The sequence below is a fragment of the Macaca mulatta genome, chromosome 2 (genome assembly GCF_049350105.2).
Source record: "Macaca mulatta isolate MMU2019108-1 chromosome 2, T2T-MMU8v2.0, whole genome shotgun sequence".
In the NCBI taxonomy this organism is placed as follows: domain Eukaryota; kingdom Metazoa; phylum Chordata; class Mammalia; order Primates; family Cercopithecidae; genus Macaca; species Macaca mulatta.
In genome coordinates, this window is record NC_133407.1 from 149,896,650 (window position 1) to 149,909,151 (window position 12,502).

The following is a 12,502-nucleotide window of genomic DNA, read 5'->3' on the forward strand; positions in this document are numbered from 1 at the left end:
AATCAAATAGGTAGGGGGTTTAGGGAGTGCCGGGTGAGGCCTCACTGAGAAGGCGAAACATTTGAGCCAAGACCTAGGGAGGCAGAGAGCGAGCTGCCGCTGTCTGAGAGGAAGGCTGTGCCAGAGAGAGGGCAGGGCCTGTGCAAACGCCCTGGGGCGGGAGCATGCCTGCTGTGTTTGCGGGGCGTCGGGGAGTCCCATGCAGATGGGTTGTGGATGCGTGAGGAAGAGGAGAGGACCCTGAGGACTGGGAGGTGGCAGGAGCCAGGTCATGTAGGGCCTTGGAGGACTTTGGCGCTGCCTCTTGGGGAAATGGGAGCCTTCGGTGGGTCCTGAGGAGTACAGGGGCGTGATCTGAGTCCGGTTTTCACAGAACTCTCCCGCTGCTGAGAGGACGGAATGAAGGCAAGAGTGGAAGCTGAGGGCTGACTGGGAGTTTTTGCAGTAACCCAAGTGAGAGGGGCTGTGGCAGGGGTGCAGGATGTGGGGATGTGGCTGGAGTTTGGGTGTAGTTTGGAGGCAGAGCAGACAAGATGCACTTGAAGAGAGGGCAGGAGAGGGAAGCGGCAGGTTCCCTGTCATCCCAGTCTGGGATTTTCCCCAGAGAGCCTCATGCCTTCCTCCCCGGTACCCACAGCGCATCCAAGTCATGGTCCAACCCAGCGAAGACATCGTTCGCCCAGAGAATGGTCCCGAGCAGCCCCAGGCCGGCAGCTCCACCAGCAAGGAGGCCTACATCTAGGGTGGGGGCCGCTCGCCGACCCGACACTCTCACCCCCCGACCTGGCTGAGTGCGACCCCCACTTGATGTCTGAGGATACCTTCCATCTCAACCTACCTCGAGTGGCGAGTCCAGACACCATCACCACGCAGAAAGGGGAGGTGGGAGGACAGTTAGACCCCTAGGTGGGCCCTGCCGTGGGCAAGGATACCCGGTGGCTTCCGGCACCCGGCGGGCTGGTGACCTTTTTAATCCAGGCTTCATCAGCGTCCCACGATCGGCCTTGGTAACCGCCGCGGTAGATCATTTTTATCCCGCGAGGGAGCGTGATGCAGCGAGGCCACATGTGCTCCTGGCTTTTAAACCTGTTCCTGACTGTTCTCTTACTGCCGAAACCCATGACTGTTATCTCGGACTTTGCAGGAGTTACTTTCCCTCTGAACGCTGCTCCATGCACAGGAAAAGGGCATTTTGTACAATGGGGACTTCCCGGGAACGCTTGCTCTTAAGTACCAGAAGTCAGCGGAGCTCTGGCTTTCGTGTTTTGGTTTTCTCCTTCCCAAGGCAGCTGGACAAAAAAAAAAAAAAAAACCCAAGGGGCGTCCGTCGATATTCCCAGGGCCGCTTCTCCTGCAGTCTGTGGAGTGTCCTTGTCCCCGCGGCCCGAATGAATGAGCGTTCTGCAGCCCGATGTCCCTGTCCCCTCCCCGCCGGGCCATTCTGATTGGACCTGGCCCAGTGCAATCCATCCAGACAAGCCCTGCTTGCTGGAAAACTGCCACAAGCACAATTGATCTCTTTTTATCGCCATTCCAGGGGCCTCAGGTCCTACTGGGGAAACTTCCTATACTGGAGCTCCGGTTTCTCTTAAGCTGCCCAATTTCACAGAGTACAAAACAGTTGTAGGGGAAATCAAGGTGAAGGATCTGTCCGACAGTCAAGACGGATCCACAGTTATCTTTCGGTCTCCTTCTTAAACTACCACCCTCACTGCCACCCACCCCAAGCTGCTGCCACCTCACCTTCCTTGAAATTCCTCAGCGGGAGTCTCCTCACTGCCACTAAAACCCACCCAGCCCACTAACTGAGGAGCTAGTGTTAATCCAGAGGATCCCCCGCAATGTGCTTCCGAGATTCAAAATGCTTCATTGGAAAGTATGATTTGTTCCTTTCTGGAACTGGGCTCCGTGGTGGCGGCGGCACTTCAAGCGAAGACAGTTTCTTGCAAGCTCCAGTAGCTCCGCGTGTCTCATTTGCCAGGAAGATGGGTTCCCACGTAGCAAATCATACATCGTGCCCCGTAGCTCCTTAGCTAGTTAGCTCACAAGCCGTGTTTTATGACTAATCCTTAATAACTATGGTAAATAACTGTGACTGTGGGGTTTTTAATCTCTTGTCATTCTCATCTGAAAGTGACCAGCATACCAGTTCTTGCAATAAGATATTACCCTCAGAATATTAAGCACATTATTGTAGAGAAAAAAAAAATATGTGTACACATATGAACGCACAACATGCACATTCATCCTCACTTGTGGCACGTAGGTCTCATTTGATATTGTGTAGGAAATCTGAAGCCTTTTCCTGAGGTCATCTGTAAATTAGTCTCATTGCCAAGGCATCCCCAGTGCCAGCTGGTGAATCCATGATCAGAATGCATACGTATTATTAAATGATAGGGTTTAGAATGACAGGAACCCATCACTGTGTCTCATGGTTCTACTTCTCCATCTGTGTGTGAATTCCTTTAGAGTAAGGGCAGGAAGACTTCCAACTTTCTCTTTGTTCTTCAGTGTGAAACTGAGACCAAGTCTCTCTGAGACAAATGCAGTGTATTTAATGTTTGTAAGCAATTCTAAGTGAGATGTTTGGCAAGAAATCCCCTAACTGATTTCCATCCAAACCTATCTTATAGAGCACAATATTAAGTGTCGTACAATTACTGTGAGAACTGTGAATATGTGTAACTTTTTTTAGTATTTGCCCGGGGCGGGGGAAATATTGTATTATCATATATGCTTTTTTTGCAATAAGGATTTATTCTCAGAACACCAAGTAAATCTATCTCTATATAAAAAATATATGTAATATATACATATTCAAAGTATATACAGAGCCTGTTTTAAAAAATACAGTATTATTTAGTAAAATTATCTGTTCTATGGACCAAATGTAAAATATTTATAAATGAAGATGCATTTTAAATGTCTATAAATGGTGTCATAACTAGAGCACGGGCGTTATGTAAGTTTCTAAGAATTTAGAGGATAAATAATAAAGGTTCTATGATATACAACATCAGACCTTCAATTCTTTGGGGTGGGGGCACAATATCCTGTTTCATCAGAACACCACCACATATATACAGAACTATTTTTCCCTAGCAGAGAGAGACTGGGGCTCAAAACCCAACAAAACAGAACTGGACTTCCCCAGAGTCTTAGAGTCATAGAAAATGATTGTGTGCTCCACGAGGGAGGTGCTTTCGCTGTGCATGGGGTCAACTAAATAAAGATCTAAAACTGCAGGAGAACAGGAGCACATGTAGTGAACAACGGCACTCATTCATTCACTCACTGATTCCTTCCTCAACATTGTTATCTTTCTAAAGTGTATTTAGAAAAATGTGAATTCTACAGATGAGTTGTAAGAATAGTTCCGCGGACACATCTGCGCTTCACCCAGATTTGCCAGTTGTTAACACGTCGCCACATTTATCTTCACTAACTCTCTGTCAGTCAAGGCTCAGCCTGGGAAGTGGAGCCACTGGATATGATGGAATCAGGGCTTTATTACAGGAACGGACCTTAGACCACTCACTGTAGGGCAGTTGGAAAATAAGAGTCTGAGGTTTCTCTACCTGGTCTGTTCTTCCCCGGCTGTCCTCACCACTGGTTCCTTCCTTTCCTTCAGGTCTCTGCTCAATTGTCACCTCCTCACAGAGGCCTTCCCTGACCACCCTAGCCAAAATAACATGCTCCTTCATCTCTCTCTGCTCCCTCACCCTGCTTTATTTTTATTATTCTCAGCATTTGCATGCTTACTAATTTAATCTCTATCTCTCCCCACTATAAAGGAAGCTCTTGGGGCGGGCACAGTGGCTCACGCCTGTAATCCCAGCACACTTTGGGAGGCCGAGGTGGGTAGATCACTTGAGGTCAGGAGTTTGAGACCAGCTTGGCCGACAGGGCAAAACCCCATCTCTACTAAATATACAAAAATTAGCTGGGCATGGTGGTGGGTGCCTATAATCCTAGCTACTCGGGGGCTGAAGCAGGAGAATCGAGTAAACCCAAGAGGCAGAGGTTGCAGTGAGCCGAGATCGTGCCACTGCATTCCAGCCTGGGTGACAGAGAAGACTCTGTCTCAAAAAAATAAATAAATAAAATAAAAATAAAGGAAGCTCTGGGAAGATGGGGACTTTTGTTAATTCACTACTGTGTCCTAGAGGCCCAGAACAGTGCCTGACACACAGTAGAAGCTCAGCAAATACATGAATGAATGAATGAATGAATGAATGAATGAATGAATGAATGGCTGGATGGCAGAATGGATGGATGGGCAAGGAATGGCGATGGAACAGCCATCGCGGGCACTGGCTTTGGGGTCAGACAGCTCTCCATGTGAGTTCCGGCTCTGCCATTCACTCTCTCAGCAACTCTGAACACGTTGCTTAAATCTCTTTGTGCCCCAGTTTCCTCACAAAATTGTTGTTAAAGTGAAATGAGTTAAAACAAGGAAAGAACATAGCATGGTGCCTAGCCCAAACTGAGCACTTTAAAAAAAATAGTGATGTTATTACAGCAATGGTTCCTAAAATGTTCCCTTAGAAGAACCTCTTTAATCGGGGTCTGTCCCCTACCCAGAGCCCCATGTTTTGAAGGATTTTGTCTACCAAACTGTCGCTTAATCATTAAGCTGTTTCCCCCCTTTTTATTAATCAGATGTGGCTGCTAATTAGAGCTCCTGATTAGCATGAGGTAACCAGGGTGACAGCACTAAGCTGATATCATTCCAGGCAAAAGCAAAGAAATGTGGCATTTGGGGTCCTCAGCTTACCCGGATGGTTTGTAATTATGTGATTTCCTCTGGGCTCTATAATATGGAAAAAAAAAAAAAAAAGGTCCTGGATGTCCCATTGACTTTTCCAGGGACCCTCACAGGTTCAGGACCTCAGGTAGGGTCTATGTCTTACAAAATGTTTGACTGCAGACTTTGTATTTCTCTTTCTTTAAAACAAAAGGTTGCCTTGAGGAGTAAACATTTTCCGGGTTAGGTGACCACGACCTTTGATCCAACTAATACAGATCATGAAAATGGCTCACAGTTTTGAAGCTCAAGTTTTGCACACATCTCTATTTCTTTCTAATAAACTCCCAGCAGTGAAATCGCTGAGTTAAGCAGTCTGTGCATTTTTAAGGTTGTTCATACCTGGTGCCAAACTGTCCTCAGGGAAAGTGGTGACCACATTTTATTCCCCTCAGAAGTATATGGTAGTGACAATTTCCCCAGACCTTTTCCAAAATTAGGTCTTATTATTTTTTTAAAATCTTTTTCAATTTCACAGCTAAAGATATCTTAATAGTTGAGCCTATATTTCTTTGAATTTTACTGATGCTGGACTTTTTTCATGTCCTTTCTGGCCTTTTGTATTTATTTTGTGAATTTATAGCTCATAAGCATCTTGTTGTTCTTTAGAGACGGGCTCTCACTCTGTCACCCAGGTCGGAGTGCAGTGGCACAATCACAGCTCACTGCAGCCTCGAACTCCTGGGCTCAAGCCGTCCTCCTGCCTTGGCCTCCCCAGTAGCTGGGACCACAGGCATGAGACACCACGTCCAGCTAATTTTTTAATTTTTCTTTTGTAGAGACAGAGTCTCACTGTGTTGACCAGGCTGATTTCAAACTCCTGGCCTCAAGCCATCCTCCCTCCTTCGCCTCACAAAGTGCTGGGATTATAGGCATGGGCAACTGTGCCCAGCCAGCATCCTGTTTTTGTATGTGTCTTATTTGTTTGGAAGACTTATTTTTAATATATTGAGAATATTAACACTATCTTATGTATGTTGAAAATAAATCACAGGATGTATATGGATAGATATATGTGTATGTATATGTACATGTATATGCATATGTACATGTGTATGTATATCTATATGTATAGATATATGCATATGCACATGTATGTGTGTAGATTGATATAGATAGATACATAGTTAGATAGATAGATAGATAGATAGATAGATAGATAGATAGATAGATATCTCTTCTCCCAAGGAAGTCTTTGTGTTTTCTAGTCCTGGCTTCTCTACTTCCAAACCTTTTAGAGTTTGAGCCAAAGGCTGGGAAAATGTTTTTGGCCATCCCCTTTTCCAACCCTGTGTTGGTGTAGCCCCTCTCTTGGGTGGAAATGTGAGAGTAATTGCATCTTCCACTGAGGGCTGAGGATTCATGGCTTAGTAAGTGTCAGGTGTTTATAACAGGGCCTGGTACATAGGAAACAGTCAGATCGGGCCATTCTGATGACTTTCTGTGACCACACAATAGCATCAGCTGCTTACTCCTCTCTCTGTCCTCACAAACCATCCTTTTTATGATCCTCGTGGAACCTTCCCTGGGACACCTTAAAGGCTCACTGAGCCACTGTCAGGACAGCTCAGAGAAGGCAGGTGTTGAAGTAGTGGCAGTCATGGCAATAGTGATAATGATAACAACCATTCATTCAGGCCCTACTAAGTCTGAGGCTCTGTACCAACCACCCCACAAGATTTTTCTCACTTCTCTCTTGGGACCACCCCATGGGGTGTGGGTGACCCCTCATGTCAGTGCTCCAGCCATAACACTCAAGTCCCTTTTCCATCTTCATTTTTGTGCACACTGGCTCCCACCGTGCCTGCACTCTGACATCCAGCACTTCTGTCTGTGTCAGACATGAGTATTATTTTTATAATAGGAAATACATAATAAACTATATTTTTAAATACACAAAGTCATGGCTAGGCACAGTGGCACATGTCTATAATCACAGCACTTTGGGAGGCCAAAGCAGGAGGGCTGTTAAGACCAGGAGCTCAAGACCAGCCTAGGCAACATAGCAAGGACCCATCATTACAGAAAAAATTTAAAAAGTTAGCCAGCCATGATAGTACATGCCTGTAGTGCTAGCTATTCAGGAAGCTGAGGCAGGAGGATAGCTTGAACCCAGGAGTTCAAGGTTGCGGTGAGCTGTGATTGCACCATTGCATGCCAGCCTGGGCAACAGAAGGAGACCCTATCTCTAAAAAAACAAAACAAAACAAAACAAAACATACAAAGTCACATGGGCTTATCAATATGGAGGAGGACAATTTACTGACAAGGCATCTCATTATAATGCATGTACGATTAAGGACTTTATTTTGCTTTTGGAGGAAAATTTTTTTTACCAAAAAATGCTAATGGGACATGGGAGAGGAGACCCACCATGACAGACAACTCTAACAATATCCTAACACAGGCAAAGGAGAAATCAAGGGTTCCAGTGATGTGTTTACTGGTGTTTCACCTGATACTGTCAAAGAGAATGTCGTGGTGGTTTACTCGAGGTTGGTGTCAGTTCAGGTCCACCAGGAAACAGATGCCAAGACAAATGTAGCAGCAAAAGGGACCTGTGGGTAAACACCTTAAAATTTTTTATTCATGTATAATAATTGCATATATTTATAGGGTACGTGTGATATTCTGATACACACATACAATGTATAATGATCAAATCAGGGCATTTAGGATGTCGATCGCCTCAAATGTTTATCATTTATTTGTGTTGGGAACATTTCAGATCTTTTCTTCTAGCTATTGGGGTAAGCACCCTTAAATGACACAGGGGAGAAAGGGCAGGGCCAGGCAGGAAGACATTTGATCACATTGATGACTGGACAGCAGGAGAAGGAAGGAGGCATGGGTGGGAAGAGTCATAGACCACAGTGCAGCACTGGGACAGTCTCAGCCAGCCCACCAGGGTGCCCCAGTGCAAAGGCTGTCCTTTGAAGAGTTCCACATTGAAGAAATGCCCAGGCCCTATTAACTCCACTACACAGTCAGTGCTGCCAGGGAGAGTGTAAACTTGGCTCAACACTGTGGGACATCCCAAAGGCACTGCAACTGGGGCCACTAGCCTACTGTACTCCCCGCAGCAGTTCTCCAAATTACAGGAATGCAGAGGCAAGGAAAAGATATCCTTATTTCCTGAATGCCTTCTGTGTGCCTGGCACTTTCTCATAGAATACTGTTTACTCCTCATCACAAACCTAAAGAACACTGCAGGTAATTATTGGCATTTTGATATGGTGTGCATGTTCATCTCCTCCAAATCTCATGTTGAAATGTGATCCCAAATGTTGGAGGTGGGGCCTAGTGGGAGGTGTTTGGGTCGTGGGGGCAGATGTTTCATGAATGGCTGGGTGTCCTCCCCACAGTAATGAGTTTGCACAAGAGCTGGTTGTTTAAAAGAGCCTGGCATCTCTCTCACTCCCTCTCTCATGACATACTCACTCCCCTTCCCTTCCACCATGAGTAAAAGCTTCCTGAGGCCTCATCAGAAGCTGAGAAGATGCTGGCACTATGCTTCCTGTACAGCCTGCAGAACTGTGAGCCAAATAAACCTCTTTTCTTTATAAATTACCCGGTCTCAAATATTCCTTGATAGCAGCACAGAAAGGACTAACCCACATTTATAGATGAATATCCTCAGGCTCAGAGAGGGAAAGCAACTTTTTCTCACAAAGCCACACAGCTCAAAGTCATGGGACTGGACACCTGAGCCCAGATCCTTCCACTATAGCATAGTGGCCTCCATGGTCACAAACATGGCACAAGGTATAAGGCAAAGATCTAAGACCAGGCAGAGTTAAGGCAAGAGACGGATCAGGAAAAGCCCATGGCATCAATATGGGGGGCTTCTGCCCCTTTCCTGCTGGAGTCTTGCCACAGCCCAAAGGGGTTCTTCTTGCCCACTGCAAGAAAAAGCCAGAACATTGAGACAGCAGTGTTGCAGTAGAGAAAGGGTTTAATTATCACAAGGTAACTAAACAGAAGGATGGGAGATGTTTTTCAAATCTGTCTCCCCAAAAATTCAGAAGCTAGCATTTTTAAGGGCACTTGGGCAGGCAGAGGGCTGGGAAACTGAAACAATTGATTGGCTGGGGACAGAAATCACAGGGGTCTCTAAACTGTCTTTGAGCAGCTGAGTCAGTTCCTGGGAGGCGATTTCAGATCATGTGGCATCTCTTGATCTCCTGGAATGCTAAATCCGAAAAATATCTCAAATACCAGTCCTTTACGTTTCACAATAGTGAAGTTATCTATAGGAGCAGTTGGGGAAGTTACAAATATTGCAACCTCCGGTTATGTGACTCTGGGGCAGTAAGCAACTTATAGAAAAGCAAACTAAATAAGCAATGGATGGTTATAGTTCAATCTATTCTTTAGCAAAGTTGTAGGCCTCTAGCATAATTCTAACCTTGTTACCTTTTGTTTGTCTTTACAAATACGATTGCAATTTTCAAACAAAGAAGGGAACAGCTCCAGGAAGGGGCTACTATGGCCTCCGCACAAGAATGAGCAAAAGCAAACTAGCCTGGTAGAAGCAAGATAAAGTCAGGTATGTTCGATTTCCCTTACTACTACAATTTTTGCAAAGGTAATTTTAGCTTCAGAAATTAGCCCCACATCTTCTGCCAACCCCTCTGGAGGCAAGGGCCTGCACTGACCTCCTGGGCCTGCAGGGGGCTTCAGGGTAAAATACACAGACTGAATTTACAAGGACCATGCCAGGAAGCACCAACCCAGAAACCCAGTACACAAACCCTTAGCTGCATTTTGGAAGAAGAAAGCTTTAACCCAGCAGTGCACATAAGAATCGGAGAGAGTGCTGGGCAGAAAGTTGATCCCCAGACCCCATCCCAGACACTCTGATGCAGGAAGTCTAGGCTGATGCCCAGAAATTACATTCTAATAAGCGCCTCAAGCCTTTCTAGTGGAGAAAGTCAGCCACACATCACATCAAGAAATACTGTTAAAAGCAATCCTGGAACCAAACTTGAGGAACAGTATACAAAGCAACAGGCCTACGCTCTTGAAAAATGTCAAGGTCATAAGAGACAAAAACCAAAGAATTGTTCAGATTAAAGACACGACAACTGAATGCAATTTTATCTGGAAACGGATCCTGGACCAGAGATAATATCTTTTCTCTTGCTGTAAAGGGACATTAGTGAAACAATAGATGAAACTTGAATAAGATATGTAGATGAGATAATAATATTGTATGGATGATAATTATATGATTTTGATCAATACACTGTGGTTATGTAAGAGAATGTCCTTTATTTAGGAAATGCATGCTGAAGTATTCAGGCTAAAGAGGAAACTTGTCTACAACTTATTCTTAAATGACTCAGAAAAAAAAAATATGGTATAGGCTGGGCGCGGTGGCTCATGCCTGTAATCCCAGCACTTTAGGAGGCCGAGGTGGGCGGATCACCTGAGGTCAGGAGTTCAAGACCAGCCTGGCCAACATGGTGAAATTCCATCTCTACTAAAAATACAAAAATTAGCTGGGTATGGTGGTGGGTGCCTGTAATCCCAGCTTCTCGAGAGGCTGAGGCAGGAGAATTGCTTAAACCTGGGAGGTAGAGGTTGCAGTGAGCTGAGATTGTGCCACTGCACTCCAGCCTGGGCAACAGAGTGAGACTCTCTGAAAAAAATAATAATAATAATACACTATATACATATATAATATGTGTGTGGAGAGAGAGCATAAGAGAGAACGATAAAGCCAGCAGATGTGGAAAATAACATTTGGGGAATCTGGGTGAAGAGTATACAGAAACTATATGAGTTTTGTAACTTCTACTTATTTATTTAGAGATGGAGTCTTGTTCTTTTGCCCAGGCTGGAGTGCAGTAGTGCAATCTCAGCTCACTGCAAACTTCATCTCCTGGGTTCAAGCAATTCTCCTGCCTCAGCCTCCCAAGTAGCTGGAACTACAGACATGCACCACCACACTTGGCTAATTTTTGTATTTTTAGTAGAGATGGAGTTTCACCATGTTGTCCATGCTGGTCTCAAACTCCTGACCTCAAGTAATCCACCGACCTCAGCCTCCCAAAGTGCTGTGATTACAGGCATGAGCCACTGTGCCCGACTGAATTTTACAACTTCTAAGTCTGGAATTATTTTAAACAAACACAAACACTCTAGGAAGAAGCTGGGTATCACCTTCATTTGATGAGAAAGGTACAGGGTTTGGAACAGGTTCCTACGGTGGGGAGGGGGATGGTGGAAGGATGAGCAGGCTCTAGTTTGCACCAGGACCTGTCCCCACTCACACACTCCCATCCCTGTCATTGCCCCTCTTCTCCTGGTAAACTCCTCAGGTCCCAGCTGAGAAGTCACCTCCCGGGAGCCTGCCCAGGATGTGCTGAGCACCGTCCTGTGCTCCAAGGCTCCTTGGCACTGTGCTCCTCCCACCCCAGCCTATTAGCCTCTCAGGGGCTGAAGGTTGTTGGGGGAGACTGTGTCTCAATTTGTCTTTGTGTCCCCAGGCCTGGCACAAAATTTGCACATTCCAATGATTAAAAGAGATCCACTTTTATTAATAGTTTCCTATTCCTGAGAGCCAACATTTTGCAATACACACCAGCTAAGTGCTGCCTAACCTCTGTGTCATTAATACCTATGAAAACCCATAAGGCAGGTCTAATTACTCCCACTTAATGACGCTTATAGAAATGAAATGACTTGCTTTAAAAAACATTGAATGAATGCATGCATGCGTGCATGAAAGAAAAAGGTGCAGAGTACTCTGTGACCCTAGAGAAGCCAAAGGTGTGTGTATTAGGGGGTAAGAGGGGAACCTCAGGAGACAAGCTCCAGTACCTAAGGAACTGGACATTCTCATGGTCGGGACTGTCCAACAATAGAACCAGCTGCCTTGGTAGTGAGTGAGCACCCTGTCCTTGGAGGTGTGCAAGCAGAGGGCCCCACCTTAACAGGAGTAAGAGGATGGTGGCTGGATGCCTGGGAGGGGCTGACTTCATGATTCTGCTGGCAGCAGGTGGTTTCTGAGTTGGTCCAATGGGAGAAGAGACCTGGGACACAGGGTAAGACCCACATTGGCTCTCTTTTCACCCCCACCTCATGTAGCCGAGTCCTGGTCCATTGAAACATTCACTTTAAATTGGCCCTTGCACTTAAATAATTTTTAAGCTATTTTGCAACAAAACCATGGCCTCATTAGACTTTAAAGAAGGAGGTGACCCCCAAACAGACTAATAGTGGTCATGTGGGCTAGCCCCACATGGGGCTTGACAGCCAACTGGGACATTCAGAATCTCACCTCCTCAGCCGAAGCCAGACCCCGGCTCCACAGCCTGTGATGTGGGGCCCTGACCTGGGCTTCTCCCCTGTCCTTCCCCATATAACTCAAAGCAGGCCTCTTCTTTCTGGCTCCCCCTGCCAGACCACTGCTAGTAGCAGTGGTAGCCACAAGGCCAGCTTCCACTCAGTGCTGCATCCCATGGCCAGAGAGCTCTTTCTAAAGCATAGCCAGGCGGGGTGACTCCCCTGCTGAAAACCCTCCAACTGTCTCCTACCATGCTGAGAACCAAGTTCAACTTTCTCTCCATACCCTGCAAGGCCCTGTCTGATCTGGCCTTCCACCTTTAGCCCCATCTAGCTGCCCATGCACACTCATCTGGCTGCTCTTCTCTCTGAAAATTCCATAGGAATTTTAAGAACAGC

At 45.9% G+C, this 12,502-nt stretch overlaps 1 protein-coding gene across 12 annotated transcripts in view; it reads left to right on the plus strand.

Moving 5' to 3' along the window:
- SLC6A1 (solute carrier family 6 member 1) overlaps positions 1-3,017 on the plus strand; it is a 45,285-nt gene extending 42,268 nt beyond the window's left edge. For 10 of the 12 annotated variants that reach the window (XR_013413355.1, XR_013413356.1, XM_077990155.1 and 7 more), the window contains 1 exon segment: positions 638-3,017. Coding sequence is in view for 10 of the 12 variants with exons in the window: in XM_077990155.1 (XP_077846281.1) it covers positions 638-742 (105 nt within the window). In the remaining 2 variants the exon portion in view is untranslated. 12 annotated transcript variants of the gene reach the window in all.
- The last annotated feature ends 9,485 nt before the right edge of the window (positions 3,018-12,502 follow it).